This window comes from Elephas maximus, chromosome 16 (genome assembly GCF_024166365.1).
Source record: "Elephas maximus indicus isolate mEleMax1 chromosome 16, mEleMax1 primary haplotype, whole genome shotgun sequence".
NCBI classification, from domain to species: Eukaryota; Metazoa; Chordata; class Mammalia; order Proboscidea; family Elephantidae; genus Elephas; species Elephas maximus.
This window is the reverse complement of record NC_064834.1, coordinates 1,983,370-2,011,180: the sequence shown is the minus strand read 5'-3', so window position 1 is coordinate 2,011,180 and position 27,811 is coordinate 1,983,370. Positions and strand designations below refer to the sequence as shown.

The 27,811-nt window shown below is 46.4% G+C and overlaps 1 protein-coding gene across 12 annotated transcripts in view; it reads right to left on the bottom strand.

The window, feature by feature from the left end:
- The window catches only part of WDFY4 (WDFY family member 4), a 410,290-nt gene that overhangs the window by 366,943 nt on the left and 15,536 nt on the right, over positions 1-27,811 (bottom strand). For all 12 annotated transcript variants that reach the window (XM_049854909.1, XM_049854915.1, XM_049854916.1 and 9 more), the window contains exons 2-4: positions 18,169-18,541; positions 3,275-3,389; positions 2,242-2,348 (exon numbers count right to left, since the gene is read on the bottom strand). In XM_049854909.1, coding sequence (XP_049710866.1) covers positions 2,242-2,348; positions 3,275-3,389; positions 18,169-18,402 — 456 coding nt within the window. In that variant the 5' untranslated portion in view covers positions 18,403-18,541. The remainder of the gene's footprint in view (positions 1-2,241; positions 2,349-3,274; positions 3,390-18,168; positions 18,542-27,811) is intronic.

Sequence of the window (27,811 nt, the reverse complement as noted above, 5' to 3'; positions counted from 1 at the left end):
GACAGAACCAGATCCCACTGTAGCCGGGACCTGGGGCCAGTTCCTTCCCCTCTCTGGGCTTGAAGTGTAAAATAGAGACAGTACTAGTGCCCCACCCAGGCAGATTATCCAACAGGCAAGGTAAGCACCATGCTTACCAGACCATCTGTAGTGAGCGACTTCACTTTTTTCACCACATGGAACATTCTGCTTCTATGTATGGCTGGCAACTGTTTCTCTCCCAACCCCATGGCACCTTCCCACAGAATCAAAGCCTCTTTTCAAAGTTACAAATCTCTGACAGGGGCAGAGGAGACCTGGTGGCACAGTGGTTAAAGTGCTTGGCTGCTATCGGAAAAGTCAGAGCTTTGAACCCATCAGCTGCTCCGTGGGAGAAAGACGTGGCAGTCTGCCTCTATGACGCAGCCTTGGAAACCCTATGGGGCAGCTCTGTTCCGGCCTATAGGGCTGCTATGAGTCAGAATCGACTCAACAGCAGTGGGTTTTGGACAAGGGCAGGTGACCCAGTAAGCAGAATAAGCACTAATTTGTAGTGAACAATTTCACATGTGTTTCATAACATCTTTGATGTGGTGAAACTCACGGAAATTGTTTACTACAGACGATCTGGCAAGGAAAGTAAGCCCCATGCTTACCTTGCCTGTTAAATAATCCGCCCCTGGTGTCCCACCCAGGGCAACTGTGAAGATTAAATTTAGGTGAAGTGTCTGCTGTGTGTTCAATAAATGTTAAGTTACTTTATGAAATAGCTGATGGAAGGTAGGGAGGGAGGGGTAGAGGGAAGTGGGAGGGAGGGAGTGGGAGAGGGAGAGACCAGTGCAGAGTAGAAACAAGGGCATCCAAACAATTTACAGGGCAGATTGTAGTCGGTTGGCTCCTGATTAGTGAACCGGGAGCTCAGTCAGGAGGGTGGCTGATTCAAAGTCCATGAACAGCTGAATTAAGGGCCTGATCGGGCCACTGCCCATCTCCTCACCCAGATCTAAGACCTCGCCAAGACCAAAGTGGCCCTAGAGGCAAGGCTGTTATTCCAGACAGCCACACTCCAGCTCAGCAGCCCCAGGTGCTATCAGACAGAGGCTGAGAAGACATGAAGTTGGCAGAATGGAGATGAGCCTGGCGTGAACTTTCCCTCAGCCTTCGTTGCACCAGCTCTGCCTGCAGCTCCACCATGGTCAGAGTGGCTGCAAACTCTGGGTGCACACGTGAGCTCATGTGGGCACTCAGCAGTGCACAATCAGCCTGGAAGAGCTTTCTCTGCAGACTGACCAGCCTACAAGCTCTGTGCACGCACGCACACGTGAGCTCGTGTGGGCACTCAGCAGTGCACAATCAGTCCAGTAGAGCTTTCCCTGCAGACTGACCAGCCTACAAGCTCTGTGCACGCATGCACACGTGAGCTCGTGTGGGCACTCAGCAGTGCACAATCAGTCCAGTAGAGCTTTCCCTGCAGACTGACCAGCCTAACAGACGTGGTGGGTAAATGAGGGAAAGAAAAAGGAAGAACGTATAGTCTAGACCAGAATTCTGAACATAAGGCAAGTAGTTTGTTCTAACCTCTTGTCCCAAAAGCTTCCACTGCAGGGCAGTAAGCCCCTTTGTTTGACACCTGGCTCTGCCACGACAGCCTGTCCCTCTGGGCGTCTGCCTCCCTGCCCTCTGCGTGCTACACTGGCTGCACTGTCTATCGCCAACCACCCCTTCCTCTTACTGCTTTGGGAAAACAAGCCCCCAGATTTATCTGTCACCACTCAGACTGAAGACTGTCCTTTCCCAGGGGCAGAAAAGACTCATTCTGTGTTTCAAGTCACTGTGCCTAATAGGCGTCCTGGCAGTTTATGCCAAAGAGAAGTCACGTTGTCCTTTGGTTAATTTTAGGTATCAGCCTCCAGCCCACCACCCTCATCCTGCAGTAAAAAATCAAAAAACAGCAGTCACTATTAATCCTCACAATAATGAGGGTAATAGGGCCATTATCCCTATTATTGTCCATTATTGTCCTCAGCCCCTAAAATAAGCAACACAGCTGAGTTGCAGAGAGGGGAAACAACTGAAAAGGCAGGAATCAAACCTGGCTTTCAGACTCTGAACTATATGTTCTCTGAGGGAAGGGGAGTAGGGGAGGAGAGACAATTAGTTTCATGAAAAGACAGGAACTCTCAGGACATGCCATCATTCAGACACCCCCTGCACAGTGACTAGGAAGGTCCAGGAGAGAAGATGATGGGGCCTGGAACTTACCGAGTCTGTCCCTGTGAGCACATATGCCGACTTCAGGAGCAGGTAGCCACCCTGATCCACATCCCCCTTCCATTGTAGCAGCTGCCCAGCAACTGCTCGTGCTTGCTCTGACAAGGGTGCAGGAAGGGAAGAAAATTGACCAGCGGTGAGTGCAGTGGGGCCTGCCACCCAGCTCCCCATCTACCCAGGGGCTCCTCTATGCCCATGATGTGTCTTAGCATCTTTAGGGGGCCCCTGCCTCCTTCCCACATCCCCCAGCCCCACCTGAGTTTATAGCAAATATTTCACATTCTGCCAGTTTAATCTCCTTGGAAGACAGTCTTTATCATGCCACTTCCCCTGTTCAACAACCATCAGTGGCTCCCTATTGCCCAATGAATGAGAACAAACTTCTCAGCGACTGGACTCCTACAATCCAGAAGCTTCTCCTTCTGCCTCACACCTGCATCACACAGCCCCTGACACGCCAAGATTCCTAAAATCCATACCATGCTTAAGCTGGTCCTCCCCCTGGAATTCTCTCCTCCTCCCAACCCCACGCCCATTGTAAACTTCTGCCCATCCTCCAAGGTCTGCTCAAAAGAGTGGAAAATTCAACTCAGTACAGCCCACAGCACATAACATACTTTGGACTCTGTCTTTTCCGGACCATGCTATCTCTTGAACACTCAGGCAACAACCCTTTGCTAGTACTTCCTCCCCACAGAAGACCCTAGTCCTGGCTGTTTCTGTGTGTGTGTGTGTGTCTGTGTATAGATCAAGGGGAAGAATGGATAAAAGCAGAGTCTCTCCCTCCCAGGAGTAGCCGAATCTTCTTCCTTCCTCTGCAAGCCTTCCCCTTCATTCCCAACATGGGAACTGATTCTACTCAGTGGAGGAATTAGTTTATTGTGCAGCTTAGAAAGCACTACTCTATAAAACTCCACTAGAAAATAGAGATAGGCTTACCCAGAGGCCTGGGAGGGCCTTCAGAGCTGACCAGCCTTCTTGTTTGCCCTCCAGAAAGTCTTCTCTAGCAAATGTGTTCTCTTACCTGCAGGCTTCCCAGCAAGGGCCTTCTGTATGTCTTGGGCAAGCTGGTGGGACACGTCCTCTGCCAACATTTGGATACTGGGAAAGCAGATGATCCCCACAGAATGTTCCCAAGCCTGAAAGGCAGCAAACAGGGAGCCCATCAAAATTTGATAGAGATGTCAGTGCCACAAAGCCAGGCACCAGAACCACCTTGCCTCCCTCCTCAGCCCAAACCAAGAGTTCTTCTCTCCTTTCTCAGAGGAATCAAAAAGGACACAAACAACCTAAACGCCCATCAACAGATGAATTGATAAATCATGGTACATGCATACAACAGAATACTGTGCAACAATAAAGAACAATGATAAATCTGCAAAACATCTCACAACATGGATGAATCTGAAGGGCATTATGCTGAGTGAAATAGGTCAATCACAAAAGGAAAATATTCTATGAGAGCACTACGATAAAAACATTGGAAAATGTTTCCACACAGAAAGAAGCACTCTTTGATGGTTATGAGGGAGGAGGGGGTAGAGAGGGAAAAACAGGAAAAGGAAACAAGGAGGCATTTTACAGAAAATGAAATCACAAATCATTAGGAAAATGCAAACTAACGCTACAATGAGATATTTTATATGCTGACGAAACCAAATATAGGAGAAGATGTGGGATCACAGGAACTTTCATGCTTGATTAATAGTGTAAATTGAAAGAACCTCTTTGATGAAGTATTTAACATAATCTTATAAAGTAAAGGGGCAATGTGATAACTAATTTTATGTGTCAAGTTTACTAGGCTACGGTGCCTACTTGTTTGGTCAAACATGAGTCTAGATGTTGCTACAAAGGTATTTACATGTGATTAACTTTTAAAGTAAAGCAGATTACACTCCACAATATGAGTGGGCCTCATCCAATCAGTTAACGACCTTAAAGAGCAAATACTGAGGTTTCCATCAAGCAAACAGTAACCAAAAAAGAGCAGGGGTGGCAATATTAATCTCCAGTAAAATGGACTTTAGATCAAAATCCACCATAAAGGATAAGAAAGGATACAATACAATGATTAAAGGGTCAATACACCAGGAGGACATAACCATAAAAAATACATATGAACCCAATGACAGAACTCCAAAATACATAAAAAAAAAAAACTCTAACAGCATCGAAAACAGAGACAGACAGCTCCACAATAATAGTAGGAGACATTAATGCTGCACTTTCGGTAAAGGACTGAACACCTAGAAAGAAACTCAATAAAGATACGGAAAATCTAAATGCCACAATCAACCAGCTTGACCTCACAGACATTAAACAGAACACTCCACCCAACAGCGGCAAAGTATACGTTCTCTTCCAATGCATATGAAATATTCTCCAGAATAGACCACGCTTTAGGCCACAAAACAAAACTTAACAATATCCAAAACATTGAAATAATAAAAAGTATCTTTTCTTATCATAATACCATAAAAATAGAAATCAATAACAGAAACAGAAAGGAAAAAAATCAAACACACAGAAACTGAACAACCTCTTGCTTAAAAACTACTGGGTAATAGAAGAAATCAAGGATGGAGTATTACTCAAAGCTAAAGAACAAAGGTTAATCTGTGAAGCATCAGATAACATGGATGTATCTGGAGGGCATTATGTTGAGTGAAATAAGTCAATCACAAAAGGGCAGATATTTTATGAGACCACTACTATAAAAACTCACGAAAAGGTTTACATACAAAAAGAAACAATCTTTGATGGTTACAAGGGAGGGGAGGGGAGGGGTGGGGATGGAAAAACACTTAATAGACAAAAGATAAGCAGTAACTTTGCTGAAAGGTAAGACAGTACACAATACTGGAGAAGCCAGCACAACCTGTGCAAGGCAAGGCCACGGTGGCTCCATAGACTCATCCAAACTCCCTGAGGGACCGAATTGCTGGACCGGAGGCTGTGGGGACCATGGTCTCAGGGAACATCTAGCTCAACTGGCATAACAGAGCTTATAAAGAAAATGTTCTACATTCTACTTAGCTGAGTAGCGTCTGGGATCTTAAAAGCCTGTGAGCAGCCATCTAGGATACTCCACTGGTCTCACCCCTTCGGGAGCAAGGAAGAATGAAGAAAACTAAAGACACAAGGGAAAGATTAATCCAAAGGACCAATGGACCACATCTACCACAGCCTCCACCAGACTGAGCCCAGTACAACTAGATGGTGCCCGGCTACCGCCACTGACTGCCCTGACAAGGATCACAATAGAGGGTCCTGGACAGACCTGGAGAAAAATGTAGAGCAAAATTCTCTAACTCAAAAAGAAAGACCAGACTTACTGGCCTTACAGAGACTGGAAAAACCCTGATAGTATGGCCCTTGGACGCCCTCTCAGCTCAATAATGAGGCCACTCCTGAGGTTCACCCTTCAGCCAAAGATTGAACAGGCCCATTGGACAAAACAAGACTTAAGGGGCGCACCAGCCCTGGGGCAGGAACTGGAAGGTAGGAGGGAGCAGGAACACTGGTAAAAGGGAGCCCAGGGTTGAGAAGGGAGAGTGTTGACATGTCGTGGGGTTGTTAACCAATGTCATACAATAACGTGTGTACTAACTGTTTGATGAGAAACTAGTTTATTCTGTATACCTTAATCAAAAATTCAATTTTAAAAAATTATATATGTATCAAATATATAAATGTAAAAAAAAAAAAAGAGACTATAACACAGGAATCCTGCCAGAGTCTCCAGTCTGACACCTGACCTACAGATTTTGGACCTGACAGTCCCTACAATCATGCAAGCTCTCTCTCTGTGTATACATACATACATGCACGTAGACACACACACGTAACTGACTCTGTTTTTCTGGAGTACCGTCACTAACACAGGCCACACCCTAAAGCCCAGCATTTCCGCTTTAAATATATTCTCTAGAGAAATTGCTCTTGCACAAGAAGCATTTATGCATTATTTGTGACTGTGAAAATTTGGAAAATAACATGCATCAATAGGACAACAGATGAATAAGTTGTGGTATATTTGTATAATGGGATACCATACAGAACTGAAAAAGAATAGAGCTATATGTATCAACATGACAAACCCTAGAAATAGAATGTTAAGTGGAAAAAGCAAGTTATAAAAGTATAATATAGTATGATTTCACAAAAACCTGTGAAATTATACAGCTTATTACTTGTGGATATATATGCATCTAGTACAAGCAGGCACACAGGGAAATGATTCGCCCCAGATTCAGGTTAGCAGTTGCCACTGGAGGAGGACGGAGGGGAGTGGCTCTACAATGCACACGCAGGCAACTTTCATTTATCTGAAATGTTTTTCTTTCTTTTATGCTGGGTAGTTAGTGCTTGGGTGTTTACTATGTTTTAAGCAAAACTTTGTATGTGTCTGTGTTATGGATTGAAGCGTGTTCCCCAAAAAGACATGTTGAAGTCCTAGCCCTGGCACCTGTGAACACGACCTTGTTAGGAAATAGAGCCTTTGAAGATATTATCAGTTATGTTAACGTGAGGTCATACTGGAGTTGGGTGGGTCCTAATTCAATCTGAGTGGTGTCATAGGAAAGAGAAGAGACGCAGAGAGACACGCATGGGAAAACGGCCATGTGTGGACAATTATGCTGCAGCTGCGAGCCAAGGAGCTTCTGGGCTACCAGATGCTGGGAGAGGTGCAAAAGCATCTTCCCTCAGAGCCACTGGAGTGAGCATCGCCCTGCTAATACCCCGAATCAAGACTTCAGCCTCCAGAATAAGATACCCAGTTTGTTATAGTAGTCCTGAGAAACTAATACAGCCTGAAATACATATATACATAGTGAAACCTGCGAGAGCCAGAACTCAGCGGGACTGCCTTGTTTTTCCAGGTCTTGCAAGTTTTCTGCCTTTGACAGGGTACAGTTTTACCACTTTTCTATAGCTTTCTATCAGTGGAAAATATTTTAGTTTTCCTTTCTCTGACAGGTTTCCACCTTACACAGATTCTGGTTTTCAGTTTCACAAGTTTTATTACACACACACACACATGTTTATGGAAACCCTGGTGGCATAGTGGTTAAGAACTACAGCTGCTAACCAAAAGGTCAGCAGTTCAAATCCACTGGGTGCTCCTTGGAAACCCTCTGGGGCAGTTCTACTCTGTCTTATAGGGTCACTATGAGTTGGAATCGACTCAATGGCAATGGGTTTGGTAGATAGATGATAGATAGATAGATCGATAGATCGATAGATAGATAGATAGATAGATAGATAGATAGATAGATAGATAGATAGATAGATAGATAGATAGATAGATAGATAGATAGATAGATAGATGATAGATAGATAGATAGATAGATAGGTAGATAGATAGATAGATAGATAGATAGATAGATAGATAGATAGATAGATAGATAGATAGATAGATAGATAGATAGATAGATAGATAGATAGATGATTGATAGATAGAGAGAGAGAGAGACAGAGATAACCAAAAACCAAACCTGTCCGACAGGCGCTCCTTGGAAACTCTATGGGGCAGTTCTACTCTGTCCTATAGGGTCACTATGGGTCAGAATCGACTCAACGGCACTGGGTTTTGTTTTTTTTTTTCTGGTATATATAGCCCTGGTGGTACAAAATGTTGGCAGTTTGAATTCACCAGGCATTCCTTGGAAACCCCCCGGGGTAGTTCTACTCTGTCCTATAGAGTTTCTATGAGTAGAAATCCACTTGACGACAACGGGTATGGTGTACACACACACACACACACACACATTTGGCCCTCTAAATGGACACTGTTGACCCTTTCCTTTGTTAAAAAAAAAAAAAAGCAGTACATCAAAACTTTGCCAAATCAGCAAAAATGCTAGATCACTGTTAAAGACTGTTGTACATAGTAGACCGTCAACAATTATTTTATAAGGTAACAAATGATCGTGAAACTTATGATATACAGTCACGGTGGCCAAAATTTTGAGTATTAATCTTGGCCAGATAGTGGGTTAAGCATTCACGTGCATTATCCTCACAACAATCTGGTGAGGTTATACCACCAGCACCCCTGTTCACAGAAATCAAAGCTTAACCAGAGCTTCAGCGTAAAGCATTAGTGAAGTGGCAGAGACAAGAGGTGAAATTTTCATGCATACATGAACACACCTGATATAGAATGAATTGTGTCCCCTAAAAATACATGTTGTGAATCCTAAACCCTTATACCTGTGGATGTAATCCCATTTGGGAATAGGACTTTCTTTGTTAAATTAATGAGACCATATCAGCATAGGGTATGTTCAAGCCAATCACCTTTGAGGTATAAAAAGAAAAGATCCGCCATGGAGAAGGAACCACAAACAGAGGGAAAGGAACAAGCCACATGGAGATTGCCAAGGAACTGAGGAAAAGAGGCTGAAAAGAGTCAAGGACCTTCCCCCAGAGCTGACAGGGAGAGAAAGGCTTCCCCTAGAGCTGGCGTCCAGAATTTGGGGTTCTAGCCTGCTAAACTGTGAGAAAATAGATTTCTATTTGTTAAATACCCACTTGTGGTACTTCTGTTATAGCAACACTAAGAAACGAAGACAAAAATTTGCGTGCTGCTATAACAAAGACGTGAAGTGGTTTTGGAATTGGGTAATGGGTGGAGGATAGAAGAATTTAAGGTGCCTAATATAACAAAAAAAAAAAATTTTTTTTATTTAATATAACAGCCTAGATTGCCTTGAAGAGACTGTTGGTAAATTATGGACATCAAAGACAATGCTGGTGAGGGCTCAGAGGACGTGAGGAGAGCTATAGAAGAAATCTCTATCATCTTAGAGAATACACATGGCTCCATCAACAGAATGTTCCTGGAAATGTCGATGTTAAACGTGCTTCTGGTGGTAAGGCTTTAAAAGGAAATGATGAACATACAATTGGACACTGGAGGGAAGGTGAGGCTTTTTATGCACTTGTCTGAATTATGTTCAAAGGCTTAGTGGAAGGTAGAACTTGTAAGTGATGAACCTGGATATTTGGTCAAGGAAATCTCTAAGCAAGATCTTAAAGGGGCTGCATGGTTTCTCCTTGCTGCTTATAGCAAAATACAAGAGGAAAAAGATGGACTTAAAATGAACTGTGCAAAATTAAAACAGAACTTAAAGATTTGGAAAATTAAAGTTTGGAAAAAACATGTGTCCGAGAACCTTCACCAAGGACATGGCTACAAAATCTTTTGTTAAAGAGATTAATCCTGTGACTGATGGATCAAATGAACTGCCTCAGCAGAAAAACTGAGCTGAGACTGAAGGGGACAAAGACAATATGAAATGAAGGAAAGTTGTCTGCCTCTTGGAATTCTACAGGCAGGACACAGGCCAATGGCACTACTTGGTGGCAAACATTTGTTGTCCTCCAAGAAAAGCCCATCCAGGGAGATCAGCAGAACTGTTGGAAAGAACATAGAAAGCAGGGCTGCCTTAGTTTCAAAGGGTAAAGCCACAGTCCTGTAAGTTTCAAAGGATGGTGCCATGGTCTCCCAGGCTTCAAAGAGTCCGGTCTCTACCACCTCAGTTCCAGAATGTGGGGCTGCCATTCAAGTGGGTCAAGAGAAAGGGGCTGCCAGCCAAAGCTAAGGGGGTATGACTGCCATGTCCAAGGGCCAGGAGAACAGAGCCACCGGAGGCTGAGGTGGGTGGGGTCACCACACAGACGGACTAGGAGAATGTGGCTACCCAGTGCTGAGGAAGCAGAGGTGCCATCCCAGTGAGCTTAGAAGGCAGGGCTGGCTCCCACGGCAGAGGGGCCTTCACCCAGAATCCGGAGAGTGTGGCCAGTACCCAGAGTCTGGAGGGTGGGGCCGTTGCCCAGAGGGCCTCAGAGAATAGAGGATTATTTTCAAGCCTTGAGAACTGATGTAATTTGTTCCGCTGGGCTGTAGACTTGATTGGTACCTGTGATTTCTCCCGTTTGCAATGGGAATACCTACTTTGCATTTGCTCCACCATTGCACTATGGAAACAGATAACTTGTATTCTAGACTTCGCAAGTCAAGAAACAGAAAGGAATTTGCCCCAGGATGGAATATGCTCAGACTCTCATCCAGACTTCATTTAGATGATTCAGAACGTGAGATTCTGGACACCGAATTGATATAAGACTTTTGGGACGATGTGATAGGACGAATGTGTTTTGTATGTGAGAGGGACATAAATTGTAGGGGGCGAAGGGTAGAATATTGTGGATTGAATTGTGTGCCCCCAAAATACATGTTCATGAATCCGAAATCCCTACACCTGTGGGCCTAATCCCATTTGGGAATAAGACTTTCTTTGTTATATTAATGAGAACGTATTAGCGCATGGTGTGTCTTAATCCAATCACTTTTGAGATACAAAAAGAGCAGATAAGGCACAGAGAAGGAAGCACAAGTGCAGGGGAAGACACATGGCTCGTGGAGATCTCCAAGGAACTGATCAACAGAAGCTGAAAAGAGACAAAGACCTTTCCCCAGAGCTGACAGAGAGAGAGCCTTCCCCTAGATTTTCTGCTTATTAAAGCCATCCACTTGTATTTCTGTTACTGCAGCTCTAGGAAATAAAGGCAATACCCAACTAGCATTTGCACATCTAAGAAACTGTGACTACCACCTGGAAACCAGCTATCATGGGAAACTTTAATCTTTGGGAAGAAAAAGTCAGTCCTTCTGGCTTGATACTTCTGTGTTAGATTGTTCCCCTCCCCAGAATTGAGCTACGCTGCCACGTCTTTCTGACAAATTCCTGTGCCTCTCCTGCACTGGCAAACCCCTCAAAGACCAATTTACAGGCAGTTGACTCAGAAGTATAGACGCATCTCCTGAGCAGTGGGACTCCAGGAGGCACTCCACAATAAAGCAAATTGGGCCACTGTGAGTAGAACAGTAATTGTACACTGAGCCGAATCTCCCAACACTCCGACCTCTTCCTGGGACCGCAATGGAGGCCACGTTAACTCTTTCAGGCCACTGGGGTGCTGTTTGATACACAGAGGCAATCACTGACTAAATGGTACCGTTGAGACCCCAAAGAGTTAAGGCAGCTTCCAAAAGGACCTAATTTTGTCCCAAAGTAGGACTTGCATGCTGGGAGATTATTGCTCAATATTTAAAAAAAACTTTTATCTACTAACATTACTGAAGCTGCACCGTAATGCCTTGTGGTTGTCCCTTCACATGGAAGAAAGAACATGCTGCCTCTGGTCTCCAAAGGAAGATAAAGCATAATAAAGGCTCTTTAGGAGATGGGGAGAAAAACTCAGCTTTTATATGACAAAGAGTACCTGGCTGGTTCCAAGTGTGACTTCAATGTTACTGCAACTCCAGTGCTGCAGAGTCTGAGAATTTTGCCTTTAAGTGAGCTCGAAACATTTCAGAGACATCACAAGAGCTTTCCCTACTAGCGTAACACAGCTGACCCTTCCATTTGTAAATAAAAAAAATTAAAGTAGTGCATCAAAACTTTGCAAAACCAACAAAAATGTTTCCACATGACAGGATGTTTCAGGTCCCAGCCCAAGGAGGGGTAAAAACATGAGAAGACAAGAAGTGGTATTTACCCTCACTGTCCTCATGGGGGGAAACCCTGGTGGCGCAGCAGTTAAGACCTACAGCTGCTAACCAAAGGGTCGGCTGTTCAAATCTACTAGGTACTCCTTGGAAACCCTATGGGGCAGTTCTACTTTGTCCCATAGGGTTGCTCTGAGTCGGAATCGACACAATGGCAGCAGGTTTGGTCCTCGTGGGACACCAAACTTGAAGATATTGGTCATTCTTGTTACTTTATTTCATGTTTTTATTTCTATCTAGGAGTCCCAGGATGGTCAACCGGTTAACATGCTCTGCTGCTAGCTGAAAGGTTGGAGTTCAAATCCATCCAGTGGCACCTTGAAATAAACACCTGACAATCTACTTCCAAAAAATCAGCTACTGAAAACCCATTAAGCATAGTTCTACTCTGACACACATGGAATGTCCATAAATTGAAATCAACTCGACGGCAACTGAAATTTTTATTCAATTGTCAATTGAGTCACACTTGGTTTTTAGGAGAATGTGACACACTCAGTGACGTGAATGCTGCCCCACTGACTGGACAGTTAGCCCAAGAGAGCACACCCATGTACATGCATGCACACACACACACGTTCACCCCCGAGTACAACCAAGCTAGCACTAATTCCAATCTCCCAGCACTAGAGAATGGATTCTTCACCATGTTATCTGTTACTGCATAAAAAACCACCCCAAAATCTAGTGGCTTAAAATAACAGCAATCATTTATATTGTTCATAGATCTGCAGTTTGGGCAGCGCTCAGCAGAAGTCGCTTTCCTCTGTTCCACTCAGCTCGGCGGGGGCAGCTCAACTGGGCTAAGAGATCCACTTCCATGACAGCACACTCAGACGTCCGGCAAGCTGGGGCTGACTGTAGGCAGCAAGCGCAGCTGCCAGGTCGGGAGTCTTGTCTCCCCTCCACACAGGCCTCTACACAAGGGTGCTTGAGCTTCCTCACAGCATGGCAGCTGGGTACTAAGAGTATTTTAAGTGACAGGAAAGAGGAGGCTGTGAGCTTCTCGAGGCCTGGGCCTGGAAACGTGTATAACATCATTTCTGCCTATTCCATTAGCCGAGAAGCACAAACTCATCCAGGTTCAAAGGGAAGAACATCGACGTTACCTCTGGAAGGTAGGAATGTGAACCAATCCGCCACCTCTCTACCCTACCGCATCTCCAGGTTTCCTTTATTTCTGGTGCTGCCCTACCTTCCAGATTGTCCGTGCCAGCCAGTGTGGGGTTTTATACAGGTTGCTGGGGATTCTCTGCTTCACTGCCTGCTCTAGCTCAAAGTGCATATTTCAAATGCGGTCTGTGACAACTAGGAGTCCCTGGGTGATGCAAAGAGTTCACATACTCAGCTGCTCACTGAAAGGTCGCGGGTTAGAGTCCACACAGAGGTGCCTCAAAAGAAAAGCTTGGCAATCAACCTCTGAAAATCAGTCACTGCAAATCCTACGGAGCACAGTTCTACTCTGACACAGGTAGGGTTGCCATGAGTTGGAGCTGACTTGATGGCAGCTGGCTTGGTTTCTTCAACAACAACTTCCAGAGCTGTAGCTTTCCCCATTCTATTATCCTGGAATGTCCCTCCCCAACAGGAGCATTGAGACGGCTCCCTTTCCTGCTCCACAGCAAACGGCGAAGTCCAGCAGTGCCAGCCATGTTTCTGGAGAAGTGCTTTCTCCTCTGCTTGAGGTCCTGTGATGGGAAGGATTCCAGAAAAAGCAACGCCCCAGGCTTTTGGCAGGAAAAGAACAACAACGGATGAATCTTTCCTGAGAGCATTGCTTTCCACACTGCACAAGTCCTCCGCTCTGTGTTCCTCCTGTGTGACGCAACACCCTGGGTCAGCTGTTCAAACACTGCATGTGCGGGAAGTGCGTTCATTTTGTGCCCCGGGGGGAAGGTAAGGTCCTACCTAGCCAGGCAAAGCTGCTTGCCCAGTGACTCACAGCCTAGAGAAACATGGGATCGAGAAGCGTTAGACACACGCCCCCTACCACCCCCAGAATGGCTCTCGGGAGCACAGTGGTTAACAACACGGGCCTGTGTCAGAAGGCCTGAGTCAGTTCTGCTCCACCACTAACAACCCGGAAACTTAGCCAAGTTATGCAACATCTCTAAGCCTCTCTTTCCTCACTTATAACACTGGGCTAAAAATAGCCCCTGCTTTCAAGGGAGGCTTGATGACACAGTGCTTTTAGGCACTAAGCAAGATGTCAGGCTAGTTCGTCAGAGCTTGGTGACTGTCACCTCATTAGTGTCAGTGAAAGTGACCACTTGCCTGGGCTTAGTCTTGGCATTGACCCTTGCTAACTGCTTGAACCTAGCGGGACATTTCACTCTTCTGGGCCTCATTGTTAAAACATAGTTTGATTAGCACAGGTGAAAGAGAGAACGGGGCGATACAAACAAAGAAAGGAATGGAGGGAGGGAGGAAGGAAGAAAGGAGGAAGGAAGGGAGGAAGGAAGGAAAAGAGGGAGGGAAGAAGAAAGGGAGGAAGGGATGAGAGAAGGAAGAGAGGGAGAAAAGGAGGGATGGAGGGAGGGAGGAGAGAGAGATTTAAAAAAATAGACAGGGTTAGTAGAATCTGACCTAGATGAGGATCGAGACATTGTCCAACTTGCCCTGGCTAAGAGCTCCTTTTTTGCCTACAGAGAAGAATGTGTGCAGCCTGGTGAAGGGGCGTTGGGGGGCACCAGCTGGGTCTAAATGAGAATTTCCTTTCTGACTGACCCCCACAGGGAAGGCCGCTATTGGACATCCAATTCCCCAAGATTTCATTGGCTCGTGTCTTCAGGTGAACTATTTCCAGGTATGCTAAGCACTTGGCTGATAATTGAAAGTTTGCAGGTTTGGGCCCACCCAGAGGTGCCTCAGAAGGAAGGGCCTGATGATCTACTTCCAAAAAAACCAGCCGTGGAAAACCCTGTGGAGCACGGTTCTATTCTGACACACACGAGGCTGCCATGAGGCAGAGCCAAATCATGGCAACTGGAGGTAGTGGTGCACCTGTACAAACAACCTTCCATCTTCCCCGCATTCCTTGGCACATCCAACTCATAATTAGGGAGCCTAAAGGCTCTGGATTCTGGCAGTTTTATTAATCAGAACTTAATAGAAACAGTAGGGCTTGTTGATATGTAGAATTTAATAGAAGAATATAAAGTTTAAGTAAACTTTCTGTTTCTATAGGATTCATCAGAGGTGGACTCCAGAGATCCAAGATTAGAGATCGTGTCAGTGTTCTGGGAAGTGGGCAGTGGGGTTTCAAATGTCCAGGCACAGATGTGTTCATGTTCTGGTGGCTGGTGGCACGGCACTGGGGGCGTGCCTGCTGTCTGCGCCGTGAGCTTTACAATCACCCACTCATCGCACCCTCGGGGTCTCCCAGTGAAGTGTAAGTGATCCCACTTTACATAAGGAAACTGAGGCTCAGCAATACTTAGTGATACGCTGCAGGACACACAGCCGAAAAGTGTCAGAGCCAGGACTTGAGCCCTGGGCTGCTGGACTCGAGAGCCCACGTGTTTAAGCAGAGGCCACTGCACTTCAGGGACCGCGGCCGGGGTTTGGGGACACAGACCAGTGTTAAGGGTCAGTTGCCCCGGAGCTGACTCTGGCTCACGGCAATCCCAGGTGTGTCAGAGTAGAACTGCGCTCCATCAGGTTTTCAACCGCTGATAGTTTGGACGTAGATTGCCAGGCCTTTCTTCCCAGGCACCTCTGGATAGGCTTGAGCCTCCAATCTTTGGTCAGCAGAACCAAGTGCATTAGCAGTTCTCATCAAAAGTTCTAGTAGAGATTGCTGTGTAGGGGTTGAAAGCACCAGTGTTGTCAGGTAAGATCACATCAATGAGCAAAGCGGGCTGAGAGCCAAGGAGGAGGGAACGGAGCCGTGGTAAACTGGAGAAGCCAAGACCGTCTGAAAGGGTGTCGCCATCTCCATCCAGGGATTGTCAGGCTTGGTATGAACCACATACACAAGAACTGCCAAGTGAATCTGGAAATCAGGTTTTCGTGTGAAAACTTCCAATTATGAGAAAATGGCCACTAATTCATTTTTAACCTCCACAAGCCAAACAAAGCACACCCTGGGTGCTGTTGAGTGTTCTGTGCTCTAGACGGTAGTCTCCATGAGGCAGCGCTTCCGTCCTGTTCGCTGCCACATCCCCAGACCCTGGGACAGAGCGTACGAGCTTAGTAAGTGTTTGTAGAACAAACGAATCAGGTCTCAAGTCAAAACCATGCAGCGAGGCAAAGAACTGCCAAGCCTGCTGAGTAGTGTCTGGGGTCTTAAAAGCTTCTGAGCTGCCATCTAAGATACTCCACTGGTCTCACCCCTTTGGGGGGCAAGGGAGAATGAAGAAAACTAAAGATACAAAGGAAAGATTAGTCCAAAGGACTAATGGACCACAACTACCACGGCCTCCACACTGAGTCCAGTACAACGAGATGGTGCCTGGCTACCTCCACTGACTGCTCTGACAGGGATCACAATAGAGGGTCCTGGACAGAGCTGGAGAGAAATGTAGAACAAAATTCTAACTCACGAAAAAAGACCAGACTTACCGGCCTGAAAGAGACTGGAGAAACCCTGAGAGTTGGCCCCAGGCACCCTTTTAGCTCAGTAATGAAGTCACTCCTGAGGTTCACTCTTCAGCCAACGATTAGACAGACCCATAAAACAAAACAAGACTAAAGTGACACACCAGCCCAGGGGCAAGGACTAGAAGGCAGGAGGGGACAGGAAAGCCGGCAATGGGGAACCCAAGGTCAAGAAGAAAGTGTTGACATGTCATGGGGTTGTTAACCAATGTCATATAACAGTATGTGTACTAGCTGTTTAATGAAGAGCTAGTTTGTTTTGTAAACCTTCATCTAAAGTAGAATAAAAAAATGGATTTACAAGTCTGGCTGTCGGGTGCAGGCTTCTCTTCAGAACCAAGGTGGCCCAGGAGGGAAAGCTACAGTCCAGGCCAGCAGCTGAGCAGAGAATTGCAAGAAGGGTCTGGGGCACTCACACTGGTCCTTCCATAAGGCACGTTGTCTGGGTGCTTTGGTGAGGCTGAGCTACCTCCTGGAAGCTATGGTTGGGACATAAGCATGCAGGCAGGGCTGGGGATGAGAAACCTGAGCCACCTCTCCTAACCCAGCTCTTCTGTTCCAGTACTTTCCCTGTGAAATGGGAAGGATGGTGGTACAAGTCAAAAACACTGAGGAACATCATGAATTGATGGTCGGTAAGTTACCTGAGTGGCGCAAGCATTAACACACTCGGCTGCTAACCAAAAGAAAGGCCTGGTGAGCTACTTCCAAAAAATTGGCCACTGAAAACCCTGTGGAGCACAGTTCTCCTCCGACACACATGGGGTTGCCATGAGTCAGAACCGACTCAGTGGCAACAGGTTATATGCTTTTATAATAATAACAACCCCAAATCAACAGTCAAGTGAAAACAAAGTCTTCAGAAAAAGGTGCCTTTTTAGCTCTGCAACTGCACTTGGATATATTCAGCCGTGGGGCAGACCTCACTGGCAGGAGCTCTGTTCCGGGACTGCAAAGGAGATCTCACACACCCAAGCTGCCGCTAGCCGCCATTAGCCCAGTGGGCAAGTGGCGCTTCCCTCCTGTGCTGTGACCAAGGAAGGGAGCACTGCTTCTGGTGGCTCCCTGCTGACCAGGCCTCAGTTTCCATTACTGGCACAATTCGATGAAGGTCTTTCTGGTCCTCCCACACTTTGGCATTGACATTACTGGAGTTTAGGGGTGCTAGCAATTTCAGGAGTCGTCCCTGGACGTTGTAAATGGCTAAAGCATTCAGCCGCTAACCAAAAGATTGGAGGTTCAAGTCCACCCAGAGGTGTCTCAGAAAAAAGGCCTGGTGATCTACTTCCAAAAGACCAGCCGCTGGAAATTCTGCGGAGCACAGCTCTACTCTGCTACCCACGGGGTGGCCAGCGGTCGACGTCAACGCGGCGGCAGCTGCTTTAACAAGCTCAGGAGCTCAGGCGTCAGAACGCATATTCCTTTCTGAGCTCTCAGAGAAGCTGGTCTTTTTTCTGGCTCCCAAGCTGGGCTTATATTAAACAGTGTGATTTTTTAGCTAAAGAGACACTGTTATTCAGCACCCAACTATCCATCCTTCCCAAGCCCCTTTCCACCCTGGGGCTGAACCTCGCTTGCCATCTTTATTAAATGCCACAACTCTCTCCCCCAAGCAGCCAATCCAAGGCCACTTGTGATGACATTAAAGCCACCAACTTTAGACTCCAGTTCATGGGAGAAGTGTCCCCCAGAGCACCACACCATCTTCTCACAGTTTCAAAAATCAAAATACTGACCTTTAGGAACAGGGGGAGAAGGCTCAGCAGGCTCTTCCGGCATTCATCTGGGGTCCTGAAAACCTCTTGCTTGTGTTCCAGAAACTTCCCTTCTAGCACCTCCCAGAGAGCATCGGGGCCGGGGGACTGCCCTCCATGTGGGAAATGAGCCTGCACACTCTCAGGCCGGCCATCATCGCTGGAGCCTGGATCCGGTGCTCTGTCTCCAGCCTTTGCAATGTCTTCTGCCTCCATGCCTTGGCAAAGCAGAACTGAATTCAGAGCAATACACAGTGAAAATTCCTGCCACTGCTCTTCCTGATGAAACTGGTTGTGGGACAGGGCACGGCATTCATTCAGTCCGGGTCCTACTGAAGACGTTTCCTCTAAGAATCTGAAACCACCGAAAATAAGGAAGACTTTTTAAAAAAGGTTATGATTTCAATGTGACTAACATATTGACAATCTAACATGTCGGGAACTGTGCCTGGCTCCTATGCAGACTGTCTTACAAGCATATACAGAGAGATGGGTTGTTTCTTTCTCTTTATGTAAGCGAGGCCAAAACACTCTGGCAGCTAGAAATCGAGGTGAAATGCAAACCTTTAGCCTCAAAGCCTATTTGTGTGTTGGTTTTAATTATCTGATGTTGCTCCTCTTTTAAAAGACTGCATAGATGGAAGAGAAATGTGTAAATATTTCCCCGGCTTTTAGAGAAGCATGGGTTTCTACACCTAAAATCGTAACTTCCTTCTACCACATGAGTTTAAAAGGACATAGACTCTTTATTCTCAGCACTGTTTGGCTCACACTCAGTCTTTAAAAGACTTTGTCCTCCAAACGACTCTTTAAACCCCTGAGCTAACGTAAAGGAACTCTTCTATAATTGCACACAGGCGGAACGTGTGTAAGCCTGGAAACTCAGGTCAGCAGGTGTAAAGGACCAGAGCCTCTGGGAAGAAAATAGCAAAGACCTACTAGCCAGATAACCTTGAGGATGTACCTTTACTCATGTCCTTGACTTTTCGATAGTTAAGCCCTTTAGGTGAGTCCCCGTTGACTCGCAGTATAACAATGGTTTGTAGGCTGTTGTTTATTCGTCAGGAGTAAAGGAAACTCCAGGGAGAATCAGAGCACCCTGGCGCCCTGCAAGAAGCCAACCCCTAACCACGAGGTCCCCATGTGATGTGGGAACCCAGCCCTGGAGTCTGGGCAGCATCTGACAATCACAGGGTAGCAACCAGTTGGACAGGTACACAGAGTGGGCCAACTACGGTTTTACTCTTGGCCACACTGCCGAGAAGACACATCATGCCTTGTTTTTCGCCCAGAATGCAAATACTTGCAGACTTCAAATAAAAGTTAGCTCAACGCCATGCGTCCAGGCTAACCACTCTGCTTCAGAACTTTTTCACTCTTTCCGTCTATAACTCTGTTGTGTCCCTGGCTCCTCTCCCATCAGACACACGTCTACTCTCAGGACTCATTTTAAGAACCATTTCCTTATTACAAAAACCATGTACAGTCAGGGTCGAAAACTGGGAAGGAACAACATATCAAGAAGAATATCAAAATTGCCCATAAGCCCACTACCCAGAAATTAACAGTTGATATTTCAGTGTATATCTGTCCAGTCCATATAGCTTAATAAGAATATACCCCTAATATTGTTTAAGTACATTTTTTATTTATACTTTTACTTCTGTTGGTTGGTTGATTGGCTGGGAATTTGTGGAGTTTTGTGTGTTTTTTCCTTCTTTGAGGGGTTGAACCTCAGGGGCAGGCAGTGGGTTTCCTCACAGCCCTCAGTGCTAGCACAGCCTCTTTGCTATTTGAGCAGGGCCCTCCCTGGCTTTGGTCATTAATTCATTTATCCCCTTGGACCACCATTCCCATTCCCTTCTTCCCCACCCACTGTACCACAGGCCACCATTCCCACCTGGTTGACACATCTGATAGGTATCATTCCATTAGCATGGGTCCTTCTCAGACTAGAGACATGATGCATGATTTCTGTATGCAGGCATTTTTTAACCTGAGTGATCTCGCTACAGACCCTTTTCTGCAGCTTACCTTTTCTCCCTCACATTGTGTCTTCAGACGTGGCTGTGTGGCTCTGTACTTATCAAGTTTGTCTCTTCGAACTGCTGCCCAGTATTCTCAGTGGGCAGCCACATGCCTGCTTTACCAGTGACTTCCTGTGACTGCACACGGTGCTGTTGTGGGTGTCGCTGAATGAGTTCCCTGACAGGGCTGCATCCTGCTGACTCTGGTGTGCACACAGGAGCAGGAACACTGAGTAAGCCCTCCAGAAGGCTGGCTCTGCAGAGCACATCAGGGCTGCCACCCCATCGCCACCATGCTCAGCACCACCCAGCTTTCTAAGTTTTGCCAACTTGGTTGAAGTAACATTGTCATTTTAATTTGTGTTTCTCTAAATTGCTAATGAGTATGGGCATCTCTTAGCCTATTGGCTTTCCTCTTATGTGAATTGACTACTTTGCCCATCCTCTTCTTCTTGCTTTGTAAGAGTCCCTGGTATATTCTACAGGCTAGTCATTTGTTGGCTTTAAAAATCACAAATATCTTCTCTCAATCCATTTCTCTTATAAATCAGCTCATAGCTTTCTTTTTCGTCATAACCATATACCATGGATATTTTCCATGTCATTAAAGATCTTTTACATCTTCATTCTTAGGGGCTGCACAGTGGCCTGTAAAACGACATTAGTTGCTTATTTAACTAATCCCACACACTTACTCATTTAAGTGGTTTCTGATACGGACTACTATAAACAATACTGCAGTGACAATCCTCCCATCCAGGTCTTTCCATGTAATCACAATTAAGTAACAGATTGTAATACATTCCTAAAAGGAAATACCAAAACCAGACTCATTGCTGTTGAGTCGATTCTGACTCATAGCAACCCTATAGGACAGAGTAGAACTGCCCCGCAGGGTTTCCAAGAAGCAGCTGGTGGGTTTGAACTGCTAACCTTTTGGTTAGCAGCTGTAGCTCTTAACCACTACACCACCAAATAGCTGGGTGTAAATGTAGGTGAATTTTCTAGGCTCTCGAAGCGCATTTCCAAATGACCTCTCCAGGAACACCATATCAGTTTATAGATCACCTGCCATCAGCATAGGAGTGCTCACGCTTCCTCACTAATTATTGCTTTTTAAAAAAATCCTTGCTGACTTGATAGATTGAAGAAAAACTGGCATTTCTGTTGTTTCTCACTGTGTACCTTATAGCATGAGGAGCAGAGCACATTTCTGTCTGTGTGACACTCGGTCCCTTTGTGGTCCCTGCAGCTGGTTTGTGGAGTTAGATTGTAGAATGTTTGGGTTTCTTAGGTTCCCTCTGGGACATCTCAGCTACTCTCCTGGCTTTATTGATAAGCCCTGGAGCTGTATATCCACTAAATACTAGCTCCAGGTAGGCAAGAATGCCGTGCCTATAACCGGGGCTGGCACCGAGTAGATGCTCTGTGAGACATTGTTGAATAAGTGAATGACCATATAAATGAATGAATGAACTTATATGCTGATGATGCACAAATCTCTCTCTCTACCCCAGACTCCTCTTCTGAACAAGTTCTTTTTTTTTTTTCTCATGTCAAGGTTTTTACTTGGATTTCCCCAAACTCTGAAAGTCACTATGTCCCAATCAAGCTGCCCTGCCACTCACCAAGAGAGCCAGCCCAAAGTCCACCCATAGCCACCAAACCCATGGATGGTTGTTACACCCAAGCTACGTGTTGTCTATGTTATATAAGATTCATTTTGTGGCCACACTGCAGGTGCCACTAGCCAATTCATTCAGTGGCCTATTTCTGAGCACCTGCCACCTGCCACATCTCCAGGACACCAAGTCCAAGTCGGTGTCAGGACAGAACACAAAAGGTAAAGTGACGGACCGTCTGTGGAATGTAAGAAACTGTCTCAGGTCTCCTAAAGAAGACCTGTCTACTGAAGTGAAACATTTGATTTGAGTTCCCTCAGATAGACAGAGATTTCTGAAAAACAAGAGTTTCTAACAAAAGTGGTTCTGTAAAAGAGTGTGGAGAAGTCATTTGATTGGAATGTGGAGCTGTGGCTGTCCCACCTCTGGCCTTCTGCCAGTTGCCCTGCTCCTGCTGTGTCTTGCTTGTGGGGAAAGGAGACAGGGCCAGGCTCTCAGAGCTGTGTAGGGCACAGCTGCACTGCCAAGAGGGGCCCTAGAGAAAACCCAGCACCTTCTTTTATTCTGAATGAAAAGGTACAAGTGGGGGTGAGAGTCACCGGGGAAGTCCTGTGCAGGGCCAGGGCTAGGGTGAGGAAAGTGAGCCACTTGCCTTGGGCACAAGATTTAAGAAGTGCCCAAAACTCAGTAATCACAATAGACAATATTTTAACACAATATTTTTAAAAAATTAATATTAGTGCCAAAAAATTCCTCTGTGACCAACCAAACATTTCAAGGGACAGAGTATCAGGGTCTGGGTCTAGGGACCATGGTTTCAGGAGACATCTAGGTCAATTGGCGTAACAAAGTATACTAAGAAAATGTTCTGCATCCCACTTTGGTGAGTGGCGTCTGGGGTCATCTAAGATGCATCAATTGGTCCCAACCCCCCTGGAGCAAAGGAGAATGAAGAACACCAAAGACACAATGAAATTATGAGCCCAAGAGACAGAAAGGGCCACATAAACCAGAGACTCCATCAGCCTGAGACCAGAAGAACTAGATGGTGCCCAGTTACCACCAATGACCACCCTACCAGGGAACACAACCGAGAGTCCCTGACAGAGCAGAAGAAAAGTGGGGCACAGAACTGAAATTCTAGTAAAAAAGACCAGACTTAATGGTCTGACTGCAACTGGAGTCACCCCATAAGACATAGTCCCCAGACTCTCTGTTAGACCAGAACTACAACTATGCCCGAAGTCAACTCTTCAGACGAAGATTAAGCTGGACTATAAGACATAAAATGATGCTCATAAAGAGTGTGCTTCTTAGCTGAAGTAGATACATGAGACTAAATGGGCAGCTCCTGTCTGGAGGCAAGATGAGAAGGCAGAAAGGGACAGGGGCTGGTTGAATATACACAGGAAATTCGGGGTGGAAAGGAGAAGTGTGCTGTCACATTATAGGGAGAGCAACTAGGGTCCCATAACAATGTGTGTACAAATTTTTGTATGAGAAACTAACTTGAACTGTAAACTTTCATTTAAAGCACAATAAAAAAAAGGGAAAAAAATCCTCTGTGAAAAAAATATCAAAATTTTAAATAGACAGAGTCCCACCTTACACTTGCGGGGTCCACCCTCCCTCACCTCACCCTGGTCCCTGTCCTGTGGGCATTGGAGCTCAGGGCATTCTTCAAAGCCATCCACAAGTTAGACAAACATCTCCTTCCAGCCCCAGCCTCCGGGGTCCTGTGAGAGGCTGTGTCCTCCAGTGACACACGCAGTGTGAAGGTGGCAAACACAGACTCTAGAGCTAGATCTGCTCGGGTTTGAGTCTGCTTGGTTTAGGCCCAGGGACTGAAGCTGTTCCTGGCTCAATGTCCTCATTTGTAAAATGGGATGATAGCAAGACCTCCTAATAGGGTGCCAAGAGGGTTACATAGGTGCTTGGCCTATGTCCCAGTGAGCATTGGAGGACAAGCACTTATTTGTGCAGTGTACTTGGTGGTGCAAACAATTAATGTGCTCAGCTGCTGACTGAAAGGTTGGAGGTTTGAGTCTACCCAGAGCTGCTTCAGAAAAATACCTGGCAATCTACTTTTGAAAAGTCAGTGGTTGGCTTTTCTTTTACTTCGTGCAGTAGCAAAGAAGTCACTCTGACGACGAAGGTGCGTCCGACCCACCTTTTCAATTGCACAAAGTTGTCGTTATTATTTGCTGTCGAGTCAGCTCGGAATGAAATATTGCCTCACATGCATGCAAAAATTAGGTAACGAAAAGGAAAGACAGAAGAGCTGGTGCCTTTGAACTGTGGTGTTGGTGAAGAATATTGAATATACTGTAGACTGCCAGAAGAACAAACAAATCAATCTTAGAAAAAACACAGCCAGAATGTTCCCTAGAGACAAGGATGGCAAGACTTTAACTGGCTTACTTTGGACACGTCACCAGGAAAGATCAATCGCTAGAAAAGGACATCGTGTCTGATAAAGTAGAGAGCCACCAATAATGAGAGAGAGCCTCAGTGAAATGGAGACAGTAGACACAACAGTGGACTCAGCCATCCCAGCGACCGTGAAGACGGAGCAGGACTGGGCAACGTTTCACTCCGAGCTGACTTGACAGCTACTAACAACAACGACTTTCTGCAGGCATGTATGTGTTCCACCTCACCTCATCTCCCTACCATCCAAAGACATCGAAGCTCTCAGCCTTGGACCATGGATGGCCCTGGGCTTGGCGGACAGAGGGACTTGCCCAGGGTCCAGTAGCCTGTTGGTGGCTGAAGCCAAATCCCCCAAGATCTGTCTATGGCCCAGGCTTTGCTTCACAGCCCATAGCCTGTTGCACACACACGAGGCTGAGCTCAATCAAGGGCTTACCAGCCTAGAAACATTTCCTGAAAAGATGGCTTTTAGGGAGAGATGGAGGAAAAGTTGGCCTTGGCAGGACCTTGACAGGACAGGAGGCTGTGGGGAGTCCCAGGGTCTCCAGGCAGAGGAGGCATCCCCTGCCCAGTTTGCATGGCTCGGGCAGGGGGCATGCTTGCCAGATTCCTCCCCAGCTCCCAGACTTAAATCGGGGCTCTCCTGCAGGCCTACTTCAGGCAGCACAGAGGCAGCTCTGCAAAAACAGTGCCCACATGGTGCAGCCGCAAAGTAGGGGCGGGAGGCAAAGCACTGGGGGTGGGGGCACCACCAGGAGAGCTTCCTCTCCCAGCTCTGTGCTGTGTCACCTGGACCGGCTTACTTCCCCTCTCTGGAATTTGGTTTCTCCTCATCAAAGTGGCCCTGGTGGTCTCAGCTGCACCCTTCTGCCATGTGTGCACTGACCACGGAGAAGAAGCCAGGCTATGACTCCCTGAAGAGTGGCTGCAGAGGCCCTTGAGTGGCTGAGAACCATGGGCCATGTGCGGTGGGCTGCTGGAGGAAGGCCCTCCTCTTTACCAGCTCGTGAAGTAACCAGATGACGAGTCTGTAGTGACCCTGGCAGGGAGGGCTTCCCTTAGGAGCCCAGCAGCACCCAGCTCTCCGGGTGTCCTTACCGTCCACTTTGCCACTGTCGCCCACCCCGGCACATGCACAGCCTTGTTGCAGTTGTGCTGTGTCCTGCTTCCAGACCACAGGCTCAGCCTGTCGACAGCTGGGGCACTAGAGGTCAACATTGGGGGCTAAGACACCGCAGTGGTGGTTGCTGTTCCGGCCGTAAGTAAGCATTTTGGCTGACGGTTTCATCCCTTTCCGTTGAGTGATTTGCAGGTAGGAGGCATCTGAGGATTTGCTTGGTGATTTTTTTTTTTTTTTTTACAGGCAGTCCTTGGAACTAAAATAGAGTCCCTGGGTGGTGCAAACATTTAAGCGCTCAGCTACTAACCGAAAGGTTATGGCCTGAACCCAGCCGGAGTTGCCTAGGAAGAAAGACTTGGTGGTCAGCTTCCTAAAGGGCATCGCCTTGAACACCCTGAGAAGCCCGGTTCCACTCTGCACACGTGGGTCACCGTGAGACAGAACTGACTTGGCAGCAACTGGTTTGGTTTTGGAGCTTGTTTGTTTTTGCTTTTCTTCCCCGAGCTAAGATGCCAAGAAGCTATTCTAGGGAAAATGGAGGATGAAGGCAAAGGGAGCCACCCTCTAACTGGGCAGTTCAGGGAGAGCCTGGGGCACAGGCACTCTGTAGAGAAGCTCCCTCCTGCAGACAAAGAGCTACTGTGATAAAATTAAAAATTACAATCTCTTCTCCCTTTCTTGTCAGCATGTGTGACTATTTCTTTTGCCAGAGACAAGCCGTTTGCCATCTACAACCCTGAAAACAGCTCACAGCCCCAAGCTGAGGGAGCCGCAAACCAGATGCACACAGAATAGAATAGGAGCCCTGGTGGCGCAAGGATTGAGAGCTGGTCTGCTAATCAAAAAGTCAGCAGTTCAAATCCACCAGCTGCTTCTTGGTAACCCTATGGGCCAGTTCTACTCTGTCCTATAGGGTTGCTATGAGTCAGAATCGGATGGCAAGACTTTTTTTTTTGGTATGTCAGCAGATCCAAAAAAACTTGCCCCTGTGTCAACAAGAACCTGGCCTTAACGTTGAGCTCTCCACACACACACGCACACACACACACATATATATATACACGCGTACACACACACACACACACAGTCGTTTTCCTTTAAAGGCCTTGCTGGCTTTTATCCCGTCATTTCACATAAATGAGAAGACCTTACATGTTAAACCCAACCTGAAAAGGAAAGAGGGAGACAGCAGGAACGTGGATGCCACGTCCGCATCTCACCGGGCAGCAGAAAGCAGTCAGTAAAAAGCACTGCGGCGGACAGCGCTGTTCGCCATCAGGGAAATGTGCGTGATATGATCTCGTGTGGGCAAGGACGCCGAGTGACAGAAACCCTCACTCGCTGCTGGCGGGAACACAAAACGGTACAGCCATTTGGAAAACTGGCAGTTTCTTAGAAAGTTAAACTCGCTCTTACCACATGACACAGCAATCTGCTGGGTGTAGACCCCAGAGAAATGAAAACATGTTCACTCTAAAACCTGTACGGGGATATTTATAACAGCTCTATTCATAGTTGCCAAAATCTGAGAACAACCCAAATGAACAAACAATACTCCAGTACATCCGTACCATGGAACAGTGTTGCTGTTAGCTGCCGTCCAATCGGCCTCTGGCTCGTGTTGGCCTCTGGCTCGTGGCGACCCTGTGCACAACAGAATGAAACGCTACCCAATCCTGCACCATTCTCGTGATCAGTTGTGGATCAGATCGTTGTGAGCCATAGGGTTTTTGTTGGCAAATTTTTGGAAGTAGACCACCCGGCCCTTCTTCCTAGTCCATCTTAGCCTGAACGCTCGACTAAAAACCTGCTCAGCATCACAGCAACGCACAAGCCTCCACCGGCAGATGGGTGGTGGTTGTGCACGAAGCGCGCTGGCCGGGACTCAAACCCAGGCCTCCTGCTTGGAAGGGGAGAATTCTACCACTGAACCACGAGTGACCCCTCAAGGAGCATTACTCAGGAATAAAAAGGAATGAACTCTTGATGCAAGAAAAACCTGGATAGATCTCAAAGATACTAGGCCACATGACAGGAGCTAGCTCCTAAAAAGTTACGTAGTGTATGGTTTCATGTATATGGCATTCTGTAAAAGGCAAAGAAAACAGATCAGGGATGGCCAGGGGTTGGGGGTAGCAGGGTGGCCACAAAAGGGCAGAAGGGAAGCTTTGGGGTGGAGGAAGCGTTCTATATCTTGACTGTGGTGGTGGTTACGTGGCTTTCTACATTTGTCAAAACTGCTCAATAAAAAGGGGAAATTTTATAGTATGCAAATTAATACATCAGTGAACCTGACTTTAAAGTAAATAAATAACATGCTGAGCTGGAAAGAGCACTAAAAAAGAAAAGAAAAGAAAAGCAAGAAGCTGGGGCTTTTTACCCTTGGTTAAAATACATATATTGGAAATACAAATACATATTTG